This window comes from Sceloporus undulatus, chromosome 3 (assembly GCF_019175285.1).
Source record: "Sceloporus undulatus isolate JIND9_A2432 ecotype Alabama chromosome 3, SceUnd_v1.1, whole genome shotgun sequence".
Classification (NCBI taxonomy): Eukaryota; Metazoa; Chordata; class Lepidosauria; order Squamata; family Phrynosomatidae; genus Sceloporus; species Sceloporus undulatus.
Window position 1 is genome coordinate 216626885 of NC_056524.1, and position 23442 is coordinate 216650326.

The 23442-nt window shown below is 40.6% G+C and overlaps 3 protein-coding genes across 8 annotated transcripts in view; all 3 read left to right on the plus strand.

Annotated features, from left to right (window-relative positions):
• Window positions 1-2787, plus strand: part of AMMECR1L (AMMECR1 like) — a 32638-nt gene extending 29851 nt beyond the window's left edge. For all 6 annotated transcript variants that reach the window (XM_042456700.1, XM_042456701.1, XM_042456702.1 and 3 more), the window contains one exon: window positions 641-2787. In XM_042456700.1, the coding sequence (XP_042312634.1) occupies window positions 641-752 (112 nt within the window). In that variant the 3' untranslated portion in view covers window positions 753-2787. The remainder of the gene's footprint in view (window positions 1-640) is intronic.
• A 5977-nt stretch (window positions 2788-8764) lies between these two features.
• Window positions 8765-14742, plus strand: POLR2D (RNA polymerase II subunit D). Its single transcript, XM_042461059.1, has 4 exons — window positions 8765-8979; window positions 10561-10741; window positions 12829-12924; window positions 14561-14742. The coding sequence occupies exons 1-4, from the start codon at window positions 8907-8909 to the stop codon at window positions 14637-14639; spliced, it is 429 nt and encodes a 142-aa protein (XP_042316993.1). The 5' UTR covers window positions 8765-8906; the 3' UTR covers window positions 14640-14742.
• A 2749-nt stretch (window positions 14743-17491) lies between these two features.
• The window catches only part of WDR33 (WD repeat domain 33), an 87234-nt gene continuing 81283 nt past the window's right edge, over window positions 17492-23442 (plus strand). The window contains 1 exon segment of the mRNA XM_042456442.1: window positions 17492-17622. The gene's annotated coding sequence lies outside the window, so the exon portion shown is untranslated.

Genomic DNA, 23442 nt, shown 5'->3' on the forward strand with positions numbered 1-23442 from the left:
TTTTTTGGAATGATGGATAGTGGTAGTGAGAAGATGGTACAACAATCTTCCCAGCCTAGCCCATCATGTCCTGGGGAAAAGACCAAGTGATTCTGGCTGACCACTACTTGTCAACCATGGATTTTGCTGAAGAAAAGAAGGCATTGGGCCTCACCTACATTAGCTCAGAAATATATATTTTGTTCCAAAAACCAACAGTTTGGTGAAATTTTGATGACAAACCAAGCAAATATCAATGGTGGTCACCAGTTTGAAATCTCCAGATCTTATTATCAGGCACAAATGCTGTGATGGGGGTGGGTGGTAAGAAAAAAGGCTGACCTGATGTTGAAGTCATGTAGTCGACATGGGCAGGTTCTTAAGACCAAGTCAAGGAATCATAAAGGTGTTATAAAGGTTTCCAGTTATACCTAGTACAGTTGGAACAGACATATAGTAGCCAAGTCTACCAGGTTTCTTTTGGAATGTAATTTAAAAAATTAAATGTATACTTAGTTATTTTAAAGGAATTTTTGTTGATGCAAACTGGTATGAGTGATTGCATCAATAAATATTTGTAATACAAAAAAACTCTAAATACTAGATGAGTTTGTATCATTAATAAAGATATACTTTAAAGGCTCCCTCTCTTTTTTTCCAGATATCGCAGTGAGAAGGTGACAATCAGTTATGCAGAATATATGGCTTCTCGTCAGCATTGTTTTCAGAATGGCACTCTCCATGCCCCACCCCTTTACAATCATTACTCCTGACACAAGGCTGCATGACCAGTCCCGTCCCCCAGCTGCCACTAACAGCTATGACATCATTGGAGCAGATGCCTCCTCTTCCTGGTCCAGTTACTTCTATTACTGCACCATTTTATGATGCTAGCTTCCGTTGCCAAGTCTGCCTTCCAGTTGACTGAGGGGTGGGGGCTACCAGTTGAATGCAACTGAACATCGAGGCTGAAGCCTTATCTCATCCTTCCTTCAGAAAGAGGATTGAAGCTCCAGGCTTAACAGTTGCAATTGGGTAGAGAGAACCTTGAGGAACGGCAGTACCACTTCAGATTGCTCTATCTCTGTGTTAAATTGCACTGTGTTCATTTGAATTGCTAATTACGATAGCCCCCTTGATCAAGTAGGAGAGTTCTCCTGGCAGTCTGGGCAACGGAGTCCAATGAAATATTTTTAGGTTATTTTAAATTTTTTTAACCTCTGATGTTTATCTACCATGATCTGATTAGTCCTAACACATCCCAGGCAAGCAGATAATATGACTTTTTAAAAGGATGGTATGCCTGCAGAGATTTCCCCTCTTCTTCCTCCTCACAGAAGATGACAGTCATTAACAGATCTGAAAAGGAAAACAAAAGTTCTGCAGATAAAACCATTGCTTGCCCATATCCAAGAGATTTCAGTTCTCACATCTAGGTGCTCTTGCTCTTGACATAGAGAATAATTTATGCATGAAAGAGAAGTGTTACGGGTTGTGTTTGGAAGTAGCTTAGGCTTCATTACATCCTAAAAATATAATTTCCCTCTTCTTTGCAGTTCTTCTGAGTGTCTAATTTAAAGCAGCAGGGTCTGTGCTGGTTTGGAACAAATCTTTCTCACAAAGCCATTTTTATAGTAATAAAAAGGGTATGAAATTGTTTATAGGAAAACTCTATGCAGTTTCCACAACAGTTTTCTCCAGCTTGACCCTGTTATCCAGGTAATGCAAGACACACTGAGTGTTAGCTTTTACATGGTTATTTAATACAGGTGTCACTGTGGCATTTGTGCTTCAGCCACCCTCAGTACATATAATTTGATAGAAATCAAATTACTGAAATTGTTTCACAATAAGTGTACTTAGGTTTGAAACATGGGTTTTTTTTTACCAACATAAAAAGGTTAACTTAGACCCATTTTTGATTCCTGTGGATTTTTAAAATTTCTTTTGCTATTGTTATTGAGTAGTAAAAAGCAACTTTTTATTCATTCTTCCATCTTATTTCTTCTGTGTGAGTCAGATGACGACATTATGAAAGCAGGCATCATGCTCCTTAAGAGAATCCACAGGAACTGTAAAATAGTAATGCATGAGTTCTGAAAATTGTGGTAAGCAGCTTGATAGGAACATAAAAATAAAAAATCCAGGTGAAGAGCACAGTATAATGAAAGTTTCATACCAGTATGTGGAACAACGGTGACTTTTATAGGTGGCTCGGGAGATGCCAGAAATTATCTGGGAATTTACTCAAAAGATGTAAATTTCCCTATTTTTAGGATGAATGAATCTTGCCCTAGAGGGAGGAAGCAGGCTATTCCTTCTGTTTTGAAGCAAAGCCTCAGTGTAAGCCTGAACAGATGCTGCGTGAAGAGAGGTATAATTATACATATATAACCCATGTATACAGGAAAGCAGTACTGGACAGTATGTGACTTGGTTGCATTAGGCACAAACTGCTGGCTGGAAGAGGGCAAATGTCTTGTCTTCTTTGCAAGAGGATTATTAGGTGTCTAGGATGTCTCCAGATTCCGTATTTTTCTACCACTACTATTTCTTGTCTTGTCTCCAAAGAAACCATAACCTTTGTAGTTTTGCTTGTCAATGAACATACGTCTAGATGTGTGTAGAGTGGGGTGGGGGAGGGAGCTCATGTTTCAGATAGCTGCAGTGTCACCCAAGCTTTTGGTTTTGTACTGGATCGTTCATATAGATTGTTTTCCCTTCATGATGATGATGAAATGTGTTTGGATGTGAAGGGACTGTTTCTTGTTTCCTGCTACTGAGAATAAAGAAGCCTTCTTACACAGAGTGATTTGTAGTTACTGTTCCAGGTGCCCTGGTGATGTGAAAGATTTTAGAAGGGAGAAGAGAGTTCACCTCTGGTCATGCCATCCATTTCTGCTCTCAGTACTGAAACATAGGGCTACACTAATTACTATTCAAGTGTTCTATGTTAGAATTTAAATTGTAAAGATTTTTAAAGCAAAAAGGAAAAAAATGGTGCTAAACTTTCACCCCTGAGCACATTCGGTGAGACTGGTCATGCAGGCATACAGTGCCGAGCTATTCAATCTTGCTTTTTAAAAAAATAAAAATGTTTGCCCTGTTGTGTGTCTTCAACAGTGTATAGTGTTAATTATTTGATTTCATTAAGGGGGGGGGGGGAGTTTAGGAGCCAGGTGGGGGCCTTAATTGCCATTTTAAAGAACAGACTTTTAGGAGTGATGTGACCTACTTGGTTTAATATTATCTTTGCACTGAAATAAGTTAAATTGGTTTTGGAGTGAGAGGTGGTCTCATTCCCTGCTCTTTTCCATCTAACTGTAAATGGAAATGCCTCTGTTAAAAGTTGGATTGTGGTGTTTTCTTGTAGTAAGTGAAACAACAAGCAGGCCATGAAGCCCAAAATAGACTTGTTAGAAATTGATACATTCAGCTTTGGAATAATAAGTTTGGGTATAGTATGGTGAAATAACTGCTTTTGTTGGGTCATTCCTGCAAATTGAAAGGGGAATGGAAAACATTGTCCTAGAAGAATGACTCCTGTCTCATGCACAGCAGCAGTGCACTGAGATGAGTCCAAATTAGTAGGCATTAGAAAGATGCAGGAACCAACAAAATGATCAAAAGAGAACCATCTGGGTGTGTACACACTACACAATTATAGAAGCTTGATTCTGCTGTAACTGTCATGGCGTCATCCTATGGGATCTTGGAATTTGTATTTTAGCTAGAATTTTAGTTAGAATATTTTGCGGTGCCCTGTGCTGCAATTCAGGGGAGTACTAGAGCTCTCTAGCAGAGAATTTTGAGTCCCTTATCAAACTACATACTCCAGAATTCTGTAGGATGGAGCAACGACAGATAAAGTGGTATCAAAATGCTATAACTGGATACGCTGTTCCAGAATCTTAGTCAGTTGTAGTTTTCAGCTGATGAGTGTGATCGTCTAAAGACCTTAGCAATAGCCTTCTGGTCTGACTGGGAACTGGCTCATCCTTAGCTACAAGCAAGTGCCTTTTTGGTCTAGATGGATTTATTTCAAAACACGTATGGTTATGAATTTTCCTTACTGCAGCCATGTATCTTTCAGTTTTGTTTTTTTTTAATTCTCCACCCCACCTCCATAATACAGCAGAGAATGTCATTGATCAGTGGAGGCTCTGTTTTGAATACATCCTTTCTAAAGTTTTACCTTTACCCTTACCGTAATGATTAACAGCCAATCTCAACAGAGACATTTCAGTCAGAAAGCTGTCATGGTTTAAATATCATATCAACAGAAAACTGTATTTTACAGTTTCATGGACAAAGTAGTATATACATTTGAATATTTTTCAAGATCCACGCGTAATTATTTTCCTTGATTCAATCTCAACATTGCAGTCTTCACTGACTAAATGTCATTTCCTGTTTTATTTTCCAATGCCAACATGATGGAACATTTTGATTAATCAGTGTTTTTCCTTTTAAAGCAAGGAACTCCTTTTCACCGGTGCAGAGATATCAGACCATTCTTTGTTATTACACTTGGTTGCCTCCTAGCTATATAACCTCTGAGTGTAAATCATTGAACTTTACCCTCTAATGAAGTATTGTAGAAAATAAATTGTAATGGATACATTTTTATCTTGTCCATTTTTATTGGTGTCTTTTCTTTGTCAGTTTTGACTTTTCACACTGAAATCGATTTTGAAATCCATAACAATCCATTTTGTGCTTTTTTAAATGAAAAAATTCAAAATGGCAAACTGAAGTCTAAAGCAAGGATTGTAGAAGAAACAGCATGAAGTGGGTGGGAACCTTTAATAAAATTCCTTATTACAGTATAAGTCTCAAAGGTAATGAGATTACACCTTGTTAAAAATAAAAGCAAAAACTTTCATATTTGTGGGCTTGTATTATTTCTCCATAATGCTGGAATTACACATTTTCCATTGAAAATGTGATTCACCTCACCTCACACATTTCTTAGTAGAATTGATTTTGATGTTTAAGGACTTGACAGTCAATCATTCTGAGAGGTTTTTGTGCTTATATGCAAATATATATGCTGTATAATAGCTATGTACTGATGGTCCTGTACCATAATGATTGTCAAATATTGTAGTATGTTGGTTTTTTGTTTTTTAATTGTTTGTCAGATTCAGCAGGTATCAAGTAGTTATGTTAGTATTTCCTTTCTGTGCTGGCAGTGGATTCCAGCAGCAGTCTCAAATCATAGCTGAGGGTACTAAAACCAACATCCTTTTAAGGCTGTAGTCCTATGCACACTTTCCTTGGCATATAGGATTTGCTTACAAGTTGACATGCAGAGCATTGCAGTATAAGAATCTTGCTGTATTCTCCTCATGCCAATTAAGTGTTAAGTCATTCTTGTCTTGTACATTGTGAATATACAGTACTGCTCCATTCCTCTGATGTAGATAGCAAGCTCTAATCTTTCTACTTTTTAAGCTGCCCCTCATGATTTCCAGCCCCCAAGAAGCTGAGTTTTTCAGACAAGCTCTGATGAACATGCACACAGTAGCATATAGAATCATAGAGTTGGAGAAGACCTCAAGGGTCATCCAGTCCAACCCCATTCTGCCATGCAGCAACACACAATCAAAGCACTTCTGCCAGATGGCCATCCAGCCTCTGCTTAAAAACTTCCAAAGATGAAGATGAGAATGATGCAACAGTACTTTCGCAAGGGTGCTGAGCAGATGGAAGGGAAAAGTCAGTTTACCTCCAGAGTTTCCTGATTCATGGAGAGAACCTGTTGACTGCACTGCCGGCTCCCATAATGGGCCAAACACCCATAGGCTATCTACTCTGACCCCCTTCTGCCAGGGCAAAATGAGGCATTTGTGGGTACAAACCACCATGACTTTTTTCTTCCACCCCAAGTGCATGCACACACTGCCAGCAGCCGCCAATTGCCTCCCTTGTCAGAGCCAACTGCCAGCCAATTCAACACCCCCATACAACCAGCCACTTGATTGCACAAGTGATCAACCATATGTATGACACATTGGTGTGCCTACACAATCACGGAGACCCCATGTACATGCCCCTTCCCCCATGGCCCCCTGTTGGACTTACCGGTTTGTTAATGTTTTTATTAAATCCATTGTATCATTAGCAACCTGCCGTGTTTGTCATTTTGCTTCATGAGGTGTGTGATGGGTCAATGGTGCAGCTGGCCACTCATGCACATCTGCAATCGCTTTGTGGCCAAGTGACAGAAAAACTATGAGCAGCAATGGTTCTGGCAGCTACTAGCCACATCTTCATCTCTACAGCATGCTGGTGCAATAGTTTGTACTTTCCACCTTGACCTGGAGGCTGGAGCAAACCAAGGGTTATTTTGCTCCATTGTTTAGCCCTGGAGTGTGGCTTCATATCAGTTTCCTCCCATTTTGGTCATGTGCCTTGTTTAAACAGGGTTCAAAACGGGGCGAATCTGCAGCTTTTCTTTCATGTAGACAACCTCTAAGTTGTTAGTAGAAATTCCAATGTCCAAATTAAGTTATTTATTAACCAGTATAAGCTATAACAGGTGTAAGACTTTTTAAAATTCATTTTTCTGAAACATAAATCTAGGTAAGCCATCAGTGTATGAAATCAAGACCTTTGTGCTTCAAACTGGAATGACTCCTTGACTTCAGTACTATACCTCACTTGTTACCATGCAGAATGTAAGTGCTGGCAATTACTGGTCTGCACATGATAAAGTTTCCTCCTTTCTATATATTTTGCTGCACAGTGGAGAACATATTGTGAACCCACATAACCCTCTGACTAGCCTACATAGCAGAATTTAAATAGCTTCCAAATGTATATGTGATTCACAATGCCCAGATTGGCTGAACAAGAAAAATGAAGGGAGCTGGCCTTCGCAGATCCCTTGTAAGGACACTTTGGGGGTGGGGGGGTGTCTGTGATCTACTGATTAAGAACTGCTGATTTAGAGCATTTATTTAACCCTGTAAATTATGGCGGGAAAGGACAGGCTTGCTCCCAGTTCATTTTTCACCTGGACACTGGGAATTAAAACATCATTTTTTGCTGTCTGGTGTTTTTCTCAAACTTGGGCGAAAGCAAGTTGTAATGGATTACAAAAGAGCTTTCCTTTCTTAGCAGGGCATGTGCTGCCCAGTCCAACCCAAAGCACTGGAGAATGAGAAAGGTTGGTTATGCAGTCATTTTGCTTATCCAATGCCCCAACAATCTGGATACTCATTTTAGTGAGCTCAGAAGGATACCAGGCTGAATTAACCCTGAGCCCTTGGCTAGTATTGAACTCGCAACCTTGCAGTTTGTGAGTGAGTGGCAGCAGTACAGGAATTTAACCACTGCACCACCAGGTCTTCCATGGCTGACCATGGGCAAGTTACAGTCTCTAAACCTCAGAAGATGGCAATGACAACCCCCATCTGAAGAAACCTGCCAAGAAAACCCTGTGTTAGATTCATCTTAGGGTTGCCATACGTCTGAAAATACTTGAAGGCACACAACAACAACCCGACCGTTTCATGGTCACTCAGAAGTAAATTGCACAGAATCATGTCTCCTCATCCTGAAGCCACTGGGGAGGGCACCTCATTTACTACCTTCAGAGCAGGATGACCAGACGTCCTCCTTTTCCTGGACATGCCCTCCATTTCAACCTTCTCTCCAGGAGGAATTCCAAAATGTCTTCCATTTTGAGCAGGAGTCAGAAGCATGAATTTACATTTATTTTGGCGTTTTAGCTTGTATTTGGTCGTGCCTTCCATTTTTCCCCCTTGAATGTCCTACATTTTGTGCTGCCTTGTCCTCCTTTGCAGTAATGGCATCAGGTCCCCCTGCTTTGGAGTAAAGAGCCAGCATTGTGTACTGGACTACTGTGTACAGGACTACGACTGTGTGTGATTTAGTACTCTTCATAAAATTTCCCATAACATAAAATGTACGTACATGTCAAATACAATAAAAACACAACCATTCCAACAAAGAGGACACTGACTTTACCTGCAGATCTCCTAATTTCCTTCTTTATACTATAATGAATATTATGTGCATCTTAATTCAAAATGCCTTCCCATTCATCCCAACTTTTCATTACAGAACTTCCAACATTAATATCTAAACACATCATTGACTTCCTACCTCTACTAAACTGGGTGTAGAGATCTTGTAGCACCTTTGAGACTAACCGAAAGAAAGAAATGGGCAGCATGGGCTTTTCTAGACTTAAGACTACTTCCTCAGATGCTTTTGGTGGAGTGGAAACCAGGGACAGCCATATATATATGTCATTGGTTTGTGAGGATGTCAGTTCAAATGACAAATCCTTTGTGTAAGGAAATGAAGTTGCAGGTCCAGTTTCAGAGCCATAAACTGGGTGGTTTGTGTTTCTTTTTTAACCATTTGTACTGTCTTTATCCTTGGATTCTATTTCTAATTAATCTATTTATTTATTTCTGATTAACCTATTTCTAATTAATCACCCTATGTACAAATTAAAAACATGTCAAAGAGACTAGTGTCCAAAACATGCTGCAGAAATAATCCAGTTTGAAACCGCTTTGACTGCCCTGGCTGAGTGCTAGGGGATCTTGGGAACTGTAGCTTAGTGAGACATTGAGCCTTCTTTCTCAGAGAGACCTCTGGTGCCACAATAAACTACAATTCCCAAGATTCCCTAGCACTCAGCCAGGGCAGTTAAAGCGGTCTCAAACTGGATTACAGTATTTCTGCAGTGTGTTTTGGAGGTAAGGAGTCAAGCGCCTCAGCCGAGTAGGCCGCGCTTTCTCTTCCCATCCTCCCTCAGCTTCTATGAAACAAGGCGTCGCCTGAGGAGGAGGCGGCCTTGGCCTGGCCTCCCCTCCAGAGGGCGCCGGCCGGGGGAAGAAGGAGGAGGAGCTGCAGGCCCAGGCTTAGTCTCCAGGGCTGAGGCGATGGCGGTCGGAGGGGCCGATGCGCGGGCCGTGGATGTGGAGGAGGACGCCTCTCAGCTGGTCTTCCCCAAGGGTGAGCAGAGAGGGAGGGAGGGAGGCAGGGGGCTTTGGCGGCGCCACGGAGGCCTTCTTGCAGTTCAGAGATGGAGAGAGAGGTCTAGTTGCAGCACCTTTGAGACTGACTCAAAGGAAGAAGTTGGCAGCATGGGCTTTCCTAGACTCCAGCCTACTTCCTCCGCTTTAACTGCCCTGGATCAATGCTGGGGGATTCTGGGAACTGAGGCATGGCGCCTTCTCTGTCAGAGAGCTCTGGTGCCACGGTGAACTACAGTTCCCAGGATTCCCTAGCACTCAGCCCGGGAAATTAAAGCAATGTCAACTGTGTTATTTCTGCGGTGTGTTTTGGACCTTAGTAATATTGTGTGTGTGTGCTGTTACTCATTAGTCGTAACTCCTGTATGTCGCTGAATATCATGATATACTACACAGTATCACTGGATGGAATGGTAAACAACACAAGAAATTACCATTCCCAGAATTCCATAGCATGGACCCACAGCAGTTAAAGCGGTGTCAAACTGGGTTATTTCTGCAGTGTGGATGGAGTCTTGGTCTGGTCAGTATCAGCAGTGTCATCTGGTGTCACTTTGCCCCTTGGCCTCCTCCTCCCATCTCACACCACACAAAATCCTTAGGTCTAAAACACACTGCAGAAATAATCCAGTTTGAGACCACTTTAACTGCCCTGGTTCAGTGCTAGGGAATCATGGGAATTGTAGTTTACTGTGGCTCTATTGCTCTCTGACAAAGAAGGCTCAGTGTCTCACAAAAAGCTATAGTTCCCAGGATTCCCTAGCATTAAGACAGGGCAGTTAAAGCGGTTTCAGACTGGATTATTTCTGCACTGGGTTTTAGACCTTAGCAATGTTTTTGTTTTGTTTTTGGTGGTGGTGTTACTCATTAATCATAATTCCCGTATATCACTGAATGTAGTAATATTTGTGACATTAACAACTGTTGTTGTTGTTGTTGGGTGCCTTCAAGTCATTTCCAACTTACAGTAACCATAAGGTGGTGAACCTATCCTGGGGTTTTCTTGGCAAGTTTCTTCAGAGGAGGGTTGCCATTGCTATCCTCTGCCGTACTTTGGTCACATCATGGGAAGGCCTGACAATAATGCTGGGAAAGGTAGAAGGTAGTAGAAAGAGAGGAAGGCCCCATGACAGATTAATGAACTCAGTCAGAGTCATGAGCCTGACTTGAGCAGAGGAATAAGGGACAGGTGTCTTGGAGATGTCTCATCCACAGGGTCTCCATGAGTCAAGGTTAAATTGCGGGCAGCTAACAACCACAGTACAACAACAACAGGCATTAAGAGACACTTGATGGATAGGTCCACTTCTGTATTATCTGATGGCTAGGTAGATGTTTGTATATCATTGTGAGTGTACAAACAACAGAACACTTCTCTCTTAGCAATAACAGTTTAGATACGTATCTCACTTTTCAAAATTGATTGTTTTTATCCCTAGCCTTTACTACCAACCTTTTCCTAATTCACACACCAACCAGACTTGATATACTGTAGTACCTATAAAGCTGTATATTTCTGTTACTTTTAATCTGTTTCTGTTGCCTCCATCTTTACGTGCAGAATTTGAGACTGCTGAAACCCTTCTAAATTCAGAAGTGCACATGCTTCTTGAACATCGGAAGCAGCAGAATGAGAGTGCAGAAGATGAGCAGGAGCTTTCTGAAGTCTTCATGAAAACATTGAACTATACTGCTCGCTTCAGCCGCTTCAAAAACCGGGAGACTATTGCTAGTGTTCGCAGGTACATAACCCTGCAATTAAAATCTCTTTGATTGGCTGAACGAATGCGATGGCTAATATGGAAGTCTATAACCCCCTCTAATCTGAACAAAGAAAATTATTGTGTGTTGTTAGATTTATTTTCATTTCTTCGGTTGAAGGGGTTTTTTTTTGTACATTGACTTTCAGGGACAGTAATACATGGGGTTTAAGAAAACAGGATGCTATGACATATGTTAGGTCATCTTAGCACAGTGTTCATATTCTGTATTTAACTTTGTGGTCTGTAAGGTGGAGGGCAGTAGGAAAAGGGGAAGACCACATTCCAGACAGATAGGCTCAATCAAGGAAGCAACAGCCCTGAGTCTGCAAGACCTGAGCAGGGCTGTTGAGGATAGGGTGGCTTAGAGGTCTCTCAGTCACAGGGTCACCATGAATGAAAGTCAACTTGAAGGCAGCTAAAAACAACATTTAAATATGGAACATCATTTAGTAGGTTGATATTCAGGAGTGTCACTCTGCTAAAATCTATGACATCTCCATCACAGATACCTAATTTCAGACTGTCTTCAAAGGGTGAAAATGTTACCGTTTCCAGTTGCAAAATTGGTTGTATAACAGCTTGCATATACAAAATCTGGTTGTATAACAGTGGCATACATACTTAGAGACCACAGAAGCACATGTACAGCACACCCCATCTGCGGGCTTGTCATCCGTGGCTTTAAACTCTTATGGACTTCAAGCCCTGGATGTTAGAATGGCACATGCACCTAGGAGCACACAGCCATTGAAACAAATGGAACTTGAGGTGCTGCATTTTTTGCCATACACTCTGTGTGTGTGTGTGTGTGTGTGTGTGTGTGTGTGTGTGTCTGGAATGGATCCTCCATGTATACAAAGGGTGCACTGTATTACCACTTGCACACCTGGAAAAAACACTGGAATTCTAGAAACCCACTATTTTCTTCCACTGACATAATAATAGATTTAGGCCATAGTTTTAATCTTCTTTAAATTATCAGCACTTTTTAGACTACTATTGATCTAAACCTTGTTTATGTACTTACTACACTATAACTGGCCTTTTTAAAAACTGCTGTGGATAGATTTGATTTCTTAGAATTTTTAAAAAAATGTTGATTATGTATTTCTAGAAACCAAACACAAAAACTATAACTTGGCTGCAGGCTTGAGGCTCTTCAGTTTATCTAGGGTCTGAAAAACACAAGTCAAATAAAGTGGCTTTCAGGCACTTTGGAGGCATGCTGTTTATATGGCACACATCTCCATCACAGCCAGAAGCTGCGCCACAGCCACGCTCCAATCCTTTAGACCGGAACAAAAAGGAACTGAGTTAATCCGGCTTAGGTCCTGTGGCTGTGGCCTGCTTTCGAAGGGAGCCATGTAGTTGCTGCAGACCTGATTCGCTTGTGGCTCGAGTGGCCACAGGCTACACTTTCCCAGCCATCTGCTTCGTCTTCTCAGTAGTTTAAGCTTAATACTTAAGGATTGCTTTTTGAAGGTCTGATTTTTTTTTTAAAAAGTATATGCACATGTATAGATATCTAGCCCCAAGATCCAATTGGCCAGTATTACTGAAGGAACTAGTGCCGTCTAGGCTTCTCTCTTCTACTAGAACAATTGATATTTGACACATTATTCCTAACTAGTACTTAATAGCCATATGAAGGAAGCATTATGCCTGTGTCTTGATATAAGCCCATATTTTCTTATCACTGCAAATTGCATTTCTTCTTAGAAATTAAAACTGTCTCCAGAGTTTACTGTGCACAACTTTTCCATACACAGTTTCTTTTAGTAAAAAGCAAATGAATCTTTCCAACAAATGTTTAAAGTGTTTTGTCTTTCCCTACACCAAATAAAATAGAGTTGTACCTCAAGGCATATTCCATTCTGTTTGCATTATGAACATTAATGTAAAACAGAGGTGGGTAAAGTGTGACCTGCAGGCTGCATGCAATCCCCCCAGGATATATATGTTTTTGCCCTCAAATGTTTACATGCTCAATTTGTTTCTTTGCATCTTTAATCTTTTTGATTATTTTGTTGCCCATATTCTGTCTTGTACTTTCTCTCTTCCTACAGTTTATTGCTCCAAAAGAAGCTTCATAAATTTGAACTGGCATGTTTAGCTAATCTGTGTCCTGAGACAGCTGAAGAGGCCAAAGCTTTAATCCCCAGGTGAGTTGCCCTAATTTAATGGAGTCTTGTTATGACCCAGGAGAGTTTACAAAGCAAGAACACAGAAAAATCCAAATACTAGTATTCTCATGTTGTGGTTCCAAAATCAGATTTAGCATTGGCATTCCAGTTAGTTTCAGTGGTCAAATATTCTATAAAGTCATGATACCTAAAGAATTTATCTGATGTGTAATTAACATAATTTTAGTCTCTCTTCAACTAGTTGCTTTTACTATTTAAATAAAGACTTTCACTTTATTTCTGTTTTTATTACATTAAGAAATATTGATAGTCTAACCTGATGTTCCAGGATAATATCAGACAGAAAAATTGTTCAGTGATATTCACTTATACAAACCTTACTGTGATGTCCAGCCAGGACTGTTTCAATTCCCCCTGCATTTTCTTTCGTGTTGGTTCAGGCCACAGTATGCTTAGTGTAGGAAATGTTAAATGTATTAGTTGTGGGAGGAGCTGTAGGATCCCCTACATTTTTTCCAGGTTTGGTTTGCCCCTTCCCAGCATGCTCTGTTTTTGCTGTTTGGAGCAGTCTTTGCTGTGAACAGGCAGAGAGCTGTCTTTTGGTGGCAAACAGGCCCAGACAGCCGGAAAGGGCATTTCTTACACGTTAGCTGATTTAGTTACCAAGAACAAGTTAGCCAAATTAGTTACCAGCATCAAAGAAGACAAAGAGACAAGGAGCTGAAAGACCCTGCACCAGTTCCATTGAGAGAGGAGATCAAACCAAGATTAGACCCAGAAAGATGACACCCTGAAGATTGCTGAAAGTCTGTAAAGTATCTTTTATTTAGAGCCGGGGAGGAAAAAACTCTTTATTTTTGTTCTTTAAATTAAACTTCCCCCTTTTTTGAACTTTACATTCAGCTTCAGAGCCTTTTTGGGTAGAAGAGTTTGATCTCACCAGGGTACCGGCGTTGCACACTCAAATTTGCCACCACCTTTAGTTGGGTGTGTCTTCACACTTACTGAACATTTAGAAAGTCTGAATACAGTCAGGTTATTCAGTTGGTTGGGACAGTTAGGTACAGCTTCTGTGCTCATTGTGCCCTCCCTTGATTTCTGTGGTGTATGAAGCAAAATTCATTATTTTCTGGTTTAATCAAATAACAATAATCAGTTGTATCCAGATTGAAAAAAAATAGTTTGCATAAGCATTCCAACCTTAGATTAAACAATAGTTTGCAATGATGGTTTGGCAGGATTGCTCAAATTTAGCTCTGCTGGTCTGTGGTACAATAGATAATCAAGTAAGTATTGAGCTGCAAGCAATTGGGAAGAAGGAAGTATGTAAAGATTTTTATCCTGATCATTTGAATATTCATTCCAGTTTTTATGAATTTCATTTTCACAGCAGAGTAATTTGTTTCTGTGACTGGTTTCAATATTAAATCTGCCAATGAGTAATAAAATTAATGTTTATTTGTGCATATCACTATTTGATCAATCAAATGCCCAGTCATAATGATGGGTCTGACTTTCTGTGATAGTGGGTAGGAGAACATTCCTTAACTCAGAAGTGGTGGTAGTTGTCATTGCTTTGTACACTATGACAGTAGGTTTAAAAACTAGCATCACTGCTTAAAAATAATAACCACTTGATACTCTTGCCTTTCAGCTTAGAGGGTCGATTTGAAGATGAAGAGTTACAGCAAATTCTTGATGACATTCAGACCAAACGAAGTTTTCAGTATTAGGAAGAACTGCCACATTCTTCTGTAATGGGAACATGTGGAAGGCTACATTTGTTTTGACACCAGAGAGACGCTGATGCTGGATAATAATTCCACCCACGTTTTTTTAAAAAAGGACTCCTTAGCAGTTTAGATTTGTTGAATATTGACAGAGCTGCAAAAACTCATGACTGATTGGTTAGTTTAATATATATTTCCAAATGTTGTTTTCATCCTGAACATGCACAGAATTTTTCGGGGGCCAGAAACAATACATGAAGATACCATTCTCTCTTTGAACACGTATTGCCTAAGAGAAAAGTCTGATTCATATTACTTTATTCAGAATTACAATACTAGAATCAGGATTGATAAAATTGGTGTAGTTTGTTGATGTGTGTGATCAAAAGGCTGTTTTCCCATTCAGTAATAATTTTCTACAATTGTTTTGTGTAATTAAAATGCTGTTTTTGAAAGGAGGGGCCTGTGGTTTCTGAATGTTCTTATACACTCTTTATTTTATACAATTCCAATTGACCTGAATATACTTTACAAAGGTAGCAGGAAAAACATTGGTAACAGACTGAAGGGAAGGAATGGGTCAGATTATTATGGTATATACCATGTATTGTTTTGTGTTGATTTACTGTCTGATTTATATATATATATATTGCAAAGAATAATATTTTTTAAAAAATATTTTGTGGTTTTTGTATCTTACCTCTTAAATAGAAGCTGCTTTATTCTAATGATCAAATCATACTCAAGTTGCTATAATTACTGCTTCTTAGTTGGGTAGGTGCTTTACTTGAAGTGGTGAAAGACACATAAATGTGCCTACTGGTACAATTCGTAATTTACAGCTGTTTTAAGTGTATTTCTCATCTAGCTATTCAGAATCACTTTAAGAAGGACGTAGGTGTCTCATTTTTATTTTTCTGTATTATTATTCAAAGGTTAAACCAATACATCTCCAAACCGCAGCAGTGTGGAAAATGGAGAAGAGGCATGAAGAACAGTTGAACTGCAAAATAAAAACTCAGCATTTGTGCACAGAAATTCATTACGGCAGTAGCCAAATATAAACAGTCTGATGCAATCTGCCATTTGTCACAAGATTAACTAAGGGGTGGAACAGATGGGCAAAATAAAGCAGTTTCCAACTGCTTTGAAGACAGGGCATTTAGCTGATGCACCACCAGTGGGCAGGAACCAGACAAAAGTGACGCTCCAGGGCTAAAATTGCCATGCCATGTGGTCAGGCTGTGCGCATTCGGCCTGCCTTGGGAGCGGGCTGTGCGGGTTTTGACCTGCTTTTGGGAATAGCAGAATTGAGCCACTTTTTCTTGCTTGTCTGTTCCAGGCCTAAATCTTGTTAATTTCTCCTTCTATTACATAATTTTTATTAAAATACTTACAGTACTGTATATCTTGCCCTTTATCACAAGATTTCAAGGTGGTATACAATAACATAAATTTAAAAGAGTGTACAAGAATTTCAAACAGTAAAAGATAATTATAACAGAGGTATATTAATTTAGAACTTGTTATATGCCATCCAGTAGGTTTTGAGCTAAGATAGTGGTTCTCAGTTTTTTTGCCCTTTACATCCACATGCGGACGTTGCGCCCCACTCATTCACCCTATAAAGGAGTAAAAAGATTTTGTTCCATGTATTTTTGTTCACACTTTGATGTATATTCATGAACGTACAACAATATATATATACACACACACACACACACACAGAGTAATGCCTCTTCCCGAGAACAAGAACTGGGGCAGCGAAGGGAGAGGCAGAGGAAGAAGTAGTGGCCGTGATCCTGTGAGCTTTCCCACTCTCCTCCTCTTCCCTCGGGAAGCAGTAGCTTTTCCAAGAACCCTCCTTGTTTTTCTCTTCCGTTCTAGGGGAGTAAAGGTTTGGGAAGAGGAGGAGGAGGGATCAGGGCCTCCAGGTCTTGTGCCCCTGGGAGTCCCACCCTAGTTTGAGAACCATTCATGTTGGGTGATTCATTCTATGACATAATCTGTTAAGATTTATTCCTTCACTGAGTCTGTCTACCTCTAGTATATGCAAAAGGGTCTTTTAGCCCCTTTGGGACTAACTGAAAGAAAGAAGTTGGTAGCATGAGCTTTCATAGACGTGAGCCTACTTCCTCAGATGCATGTATGAGGAAGTAGGCTCAAGGCAGAAAAGCTCATGCTACCAACTTCTTTCTTTCAGTTAGTCCCAAAGGGGCTAAAGACCCTTTTGCAAACTGACTTTATAGATGAACACAGCTATGTCTTTGAATTCTATCTCTAGTGTAGTCTTCCTCTTTTTCTCTGCCAGAAGTTGACCAGAGAGTGTGTTCAGGGGAACCTAGACGTTCCAGAGAAAACACCTCTCTAGCCATTTGTAAGTCCTCCAGCAGCATTCATGACCAGCCTCTGCCAGAGGTAACCATAGAGTTGTGCAGGGGAACCTAAACATCTAGACAGAACACTTCTGTAGGCATTTGTAGGTCCTCCAGCAGCCACCTCGCAGATGTTGACCATAGAGTTGCACTGGAGGACCTGAAGATTCTAGAGAGGTGCTCGGTCGGTTAAAAAGTAATTCTTATTCGCGGTCTTTCCACATTCACTGGAGGGGAGCGTCCTTCACCCCTATAACGCGGAAGGAGCACTGTACTAATGTCCCCACAAGCACCACTGTTTCATCTCATAAGCCCCATCCCCTTCCGGAAACACAACCGGAAGTGGGGCCGGCTGCTGCAGACGCAAAAGACCGCGTCGCTTTCTCGGAGTGCGCATGCGCACTTCGAACCCCTTCCTTCCGCCGGCCGTGCGTGATGACGTCGGCGGTGCGCACAGTTCCAGTTGCTGCTGCTGGGGAAAATGGCGGATATTGGAGCGGCAGCGGCTCGTGAGGCAGCAGCAAAGCAGCAGTAGAAGAAGCAGCGGCAGTAGCTTCCTGGCGAGGCGAGCTCTGGGACGTTGGGGCTCCGCGGCGGGAGCGGCTCTTGGTGTGAGTGTCTCTTCGTGAGGCGAAGGGAGGCCTGAGGGAGGAGGAGGAGAAGGAGGAGGCAGTGCCTCGTCTCCGCCATTTCCAGGCGTTGAGGAGGGCTGCCTCCTTTGGGAGCCCCGCAGGGCTCAGAAAGACGGGGAAAGCTTAGCCGCTCTCCTTGCCTCTCTCTTCATACCAAGCTCTGCGTACATCTGGCTCATAGTAACAAAATGATATCAAAGGGAGAAATGTCAGTTCTGCACTTGGGGCGGAAAAACGAAGGCACACTACAGGAAAGGGAGACTTGGATTAAGGAGGCGACATGGAAAGGGATCTAGGAGTCCGAGTAGAACACGAGTGGAACAGGAGCCAGATAAAAAGCTACAAAGGCCAATGCGAGTCTAGGCTGCGTCAATAGAAGTAGAGTGTCTAATCAACAGGAAGTCATAGTGCCACTCTCTTCTGCTCTGGTCAGGCCCCACCTGGAATAGGTGTCCAGTTCGGGGCACCACAATTTAAAAAGGACATTGAGAAACTGGAGCCAAGGCAACTAAATGTTGAAAGGTCTGGAAACCTTGCTCTACAAGGAATGACTCAGGGAGCTGGGGATGTTTAGCCTGGAGAAAAAAGGTTAAGAGGTGATTGATAGCCGGTTTAAATACTTGAAGGGATGTCATATTGAGGAGGGAGCAAGCTGTTTTTGCTGCTCCAGAGACTAGGACCCAGAGCAATGGATGCAAGTTACAGGAAAAGAGATTCCACCTGAAACATCAGGAGGAACTCCTGAGAGTAAGGCTGTCGACAGTGGAACACACTCCCTCAGAGTGTTGTGGAGTCTCCTTCCTTGGAGGTCTTTAAGCAGAGGCTGGATGGCCATCTGTCACAGGGAGTGCTTTGATTGGGAGTTCCTGCATGGCAGAATGGGGTTGGACTGGATGGCCCTTGCGGTCTCTTCCAACTCTACGATTCTATGATTCTACTATAATGCTTCTTAGAAGGACTTTTACTCATTTTTTGCAGGTAGGGTTTATCTGGGAAGTCACACTAAAAGGCACCAAGGGCTGTTGAGGAAATCAGATGCCTTACTCAACAAAGACTAGTGTTTTTTTCTCAAAGGTCCAGAACACACTCTGGGAATATTCCACTTTGAGACTGCTTTAATTGCCCTCTTGGCTCAGTACTGGGGGATCCTGGGAATTGTAGTTTTGCTGAGGCACCAGACAGAGAAGACTAAATGTCTCACAAAACTAAGCTTCCCAGAATTCCCTAGAACTGAGTGAGGGCAGTTAAAGCGGTCCCAAACTGGATAATTTCTGCAGTGTGTTTTGGACCTAAGTGAGGCTGCCTCCATGCTTCAGAAATAATCCAGTTTGATGCCACTTTAACTGCCATGGCTCCGTGCTAAAAAATTCTGGGAATTGTAGTTTTGCAAGACTCTTACCCTTCTCTCATTGAGCTATGGAAGAAGTATATGGTGGTTAAAGTGATGTCAATTATGGTAGTAAAAATAATTATGGTGGTTATGATGTCAAACTGAATTATTTCAGTAGTGTGGATTCAACCTAAATTAAACTTGCTTTGAGTAAATGTAATGAATACAGTTCCCAGGATTCTATAGCACTGAGCTATGGAAAAACTATGGTAGTTAACAGTTAAAGTCATAACTGTGGTAGTTATGATGTCAAGCTAGATTATTTCAACAGCTAAGATTCAGTCTAAGCTCCAAACCACACTGCAGAAATAATCCAGTTTGAGACCGCTTTAGCTGTCCTGGTTCAGTGCTAGGGAATCTTGGGAATTGTAGTTTATTGTGGCACCAGAGCTCTCTGACAGAGAAGGCTAAATGTCTCTTCAAACCACATTTCCCAGGATTCCCTGGCATTGAGCCAGGGCAGTCAAAGCGGTCTCAAACTGGATTATTGCTCCAGTGTGTTTTGGACCTAAGTTACACTTGCTGTGAATAAAGGTAACAAATACAGTGCACTTGCTACAAGTGTAAATAATCAATGAAATTGACTTCTGAGTTAATAATATATTCAGGATCATACCGTTAGTGACATTTTTGTTTATATAGCTTGTTTGTTTAACCCTAAGCAAATCATGCATATTTTTCCATTGGAAGAAATTATTAGGAAAAATGCTAGTATTTCTTTGTCAAATTTGTCACTTCTGTATTTTAAAATTGTAGAACAATACTATAATTGATAAATCCAAGGGAAGTTCCAGAAACGATGGCAAGGAAAGTGTGGTTCAGATCACAAATTGATAGTTCTTTGGTGATAATATTGCTATGTACAACAAATACACTCCAGTTTACTAAAGACGAAATGATATTTATCTAAAGTTGTCAAAGGGCACAAAATAAATATTGTTCAGTGTGTGAGTAGTACCGCATTCCTTATATGTAAAATACTATTGTATCTTCCAATTGGTTTTAGAAGTCAGGTGGATGTGCACCTTTAATGCTACAGATTTCTTTTTTTTCCCATTGTGTGCTTATGAATTCAAGGATTTTAAAAATATTCTGATTAATGTCATCTTTGGTGTTTATCCAAAGCACAAAGCACATTTTTAAATAGAGACATCTGGATAAGTACTGCAGTTTGGTTACAAAATCATAAAATTGATCTTGAAGTAAAAGATTCCTGAATGAATACTAAATATGTAATGTTTGCTTCCTTTAATATTCTTCATAGTAAACACCTTGTTTATTTGTGTGTGTGTGTGTGTGTGTGTGTGTGTGTGTATATGGTACTGTTTCAGGTAAAACAATTCAAGATTTTATTTGAATTTTTTTAAATCAGTAATTAATTTCTTAAGTATGCAGATTTGGTTATCCTTTGCAATAATCACATGTGTATTATATTACACTAGTTTATTTATACCTTGCCTTTTTACCACAGGATTAGTTTCAGCTTGTTAAAATTCTTGCAAAAGAATACATACACTCTTATTTTTCCCTCTTGAAAACTGATTGTCAGTTCACTTCTATTGATTACTGGAGTAGTTTCCTGTGGTCCTACAAACAAAGCCACACACAAAGGAAAAGGATATTTGGTAAAATTATTTCTTAGTTCCTAATGCTGAAAAAAATTGGTGATGATAAGATACCATAGTAATGGGTGCTTTCTTTAGTTAACTTTAGAAAAGATGTCGTGCACCAAATTCAAGCTTACTAAGCTCTGCTAATGGAAGGGTGAGCAACTATCAGGAGGTTAGTAGAAGGCTTCATTCTCAGTGCCCCAGACCTGAAATGTTTGGGGAGCTGAAAATAATAACTTGAGTCCTAAAATAGCTAATAAACAATCCACTCAAGTACTGATTGTTCTGTCACATTTTTTTTTTGCCTCCCTCTCCCCTTTCCTATGCCTTTACAGGCCTCTTCTCACACTAGGATGTGATGGGACCTCAAGGTTTAATAAGGGTTTGTTTGTGCTGTTTGCCTGTGGGTCATTTCCTACTTATGACAACTCTAAGGTGAACCTCTCAAGGAGTTTTCTTGGCAAGTTTGTTGAGAGTAGGTTTGCCATTGCCTTCCCCTGACACTGAGAGCGTGTGATTTGCCCAAGGTCACGCAGTGGGTTTCATGGCCAAGCTGGGAATCGAACCCTGGTCTTCAGAGTTGTAGTCAAACCACTATGCCATGAATAGTTGCACTTAGTCTATCTCTTTGCTGATAGAAGGAAGAAACAGCATTTTTCCCCAGTTGAAGTCACCTCTCATCAACCCACTGGAACAGATTTTTAGAAGAATGTATGGAGAGGTGTTTTAGCAAAATGGCCTTTCCTTGTCCCCATCCCAAATACTCTTTTCTCACATGATCTTTGGATCCAGTGCTCTCCTAGGGTCCTAGATGAACACACTTTAACCTAATTGATGTGGTAATTTTTCCTCTAGGGTGCCCTGGAACTCATACTATAGTTGTGCAATTGTTTCTTTTTTAAGTAGATATTCATCTAGGACCAGCAGTTATGGACCAACACTTTAAGTAGCTCTGCTATAGATACTTTCATTGTCTTTTCTATTGAGTGAGTGGGCAGTAGATTGCATGTGATCAACATGTGATCAATAAAGAGGCCTCTGGGCTCCTCTACACTAAGAGAACTCAAGGTTTAGTCAAGATGCCCCTAGTTCTCTTGGCTGTCAGGACATCAGGATTGGATCCAATTCAGTCCAATCCAGTTGTTCAGACAGCAAATGCAGTGTCATCTCCCTTACCCAGCGTTGAGCAGGGAAGGGGAGGGATCCTCCTCAGAGCAGTCACCACCTAACCAGCTAAGCCTGGCTATCTCGAGGATGGGGTAAAGTGTCCTCCTTGTTGATCACATGGGGGGAGGGCTGTTTGATTTTCCTTGTAGCATAGAAAGATATAAATTTTATGTAAACTGAAAGTTTTGCCTTGTATTTGTACAAGGACAATCATTATCTGCTAGCATTCTTATTCAGGTGGCAAGATTCTGCTTTTTCTCTCAGTTTTATGTATCTACAGTCAGCCCTCCATATCCACTGATTCCATATCCATGGATTCAAGTATCCATGGCTTGAAAATGTTTAAAAAAAAATATAAATCCCAAAAAACAAACATTGATTTTTGCCATTTTATATAAGAGACACCATTTTACTATCCCATTATATTTAATGGAACATGAACTTCCACAAATTTTGATATCCAATTTGGTCCTGGAACCAAACCCCAGTGAATATCAAGGATCCACTGTATTCCTATATATTGTTCTCTTGTGGACAAGTTTTCTGGTTTGCTTAATCTTTCAAGGCCATTTACTTCTCCCTATTGCTTTTGTGAGAAGCTACTTTCAAAGCTTCTGAAATAAAACTCATCTCTTCTTCTGAATTTTGAGAATAAAGGGAAAGCTAGCAAACTAATGTGTTTCCCTGTAGTATGACCTGACCATGTATTAATTCAGCTATTTTTTTATGTTCCAGGTTGAAAAGGTTTTAAAACCAAATATTTCACTCCCCGCCCATTCATTATGAGAATTATTAACTGGAACCGTGGCTTCTGCAGAGAAATTGGCATTCTAGTAGCCTCAAAGGAGCCTGCTTCAGAGTAAGAAGGAAGCCATGGAAGTTACACTCTACAAAGATCTAGAATTAGTTTGACTTCTAATTGGAAATTGTATGTCTCTACTGGAGATTTACATTCTGAAGCTAGATTAGCTTGATTACATGCTGTGTCGTACAAACATTTTGCCAAAGCTTGACCTGCTTAATTTACCTTTTGTGTTCCATAGAAAGGTTACACACTAAAATATACAGGGAAATTGTACCCTAAACGTGCAGCTCTCAGACAAAGACAGGAATGGATAATATCCAAATTGTATTTCACAGTATTTTGTGAAACATGAATAGGATTTTTAGCTTTAGGTCAGAGTGAGACCTAATCTTTGATAGTAAGGAGCCACCCAGTCTGGTCAGAAAAAGTATGGCTTTTCACTGTGTCCAAGAGGAAGGAATTGTTAAAAAGTACACATATTGTGTACAGTGGTGCCTCGGGTTACGAATTTAATTCGTTCCGCGGCCGCTTTCGTAACCCGAAAAGCCTTCGTAAGCCGAAATGCCATAGGCGCTAATGGGGAAAAAGCCGCGGCTCCGCCGCGGCTCCATTTAAAATAGCGCCGGAGTTTTTTCGTAACCCGAAAAAACCTTCGTAACCCGAAACAATAATTCCCTATGGGATTTTTTCGTATCCCGAAAAATTCGTAACCTGGGTATTTCGTATCCCGACTAACATGCCACTGGAGAGTGTGTTCAGGGGGAACCTAGACGTTCCTAGAGAAAACACTCTCTAGCCATTTGTAAGTCCTCCAGCAGCATTCATGA

What these genes read in the sequence shown, in the direction of transcription:
- POLR2D (XM_042461059.1), top strand. Translation starts at nt 8,907, where the DNA reads ATGGCGGTCGGAGGGGCCGATGCGCGGGCCGTGGATGTGGAGGAGGAC. An exon ending in TCAGCTGGTCTTCCCCAAGG is followed by an intron (nt 8,980 to 10,560) that starts GTGAGCAGAGAG and finishes CTTTACGTGCAG; the next exon opens with AATTTGAGACTGCTGAAACC. An exon ending in ACTATTGCTAGTGTTCGCAG is followed by an intron (nt 10,742 to 12,828) that starts GTACATAACCCT and finishes CTCTTCCTACAG; the next exon opens with TTTATTGCTCCAAAAGAAGC.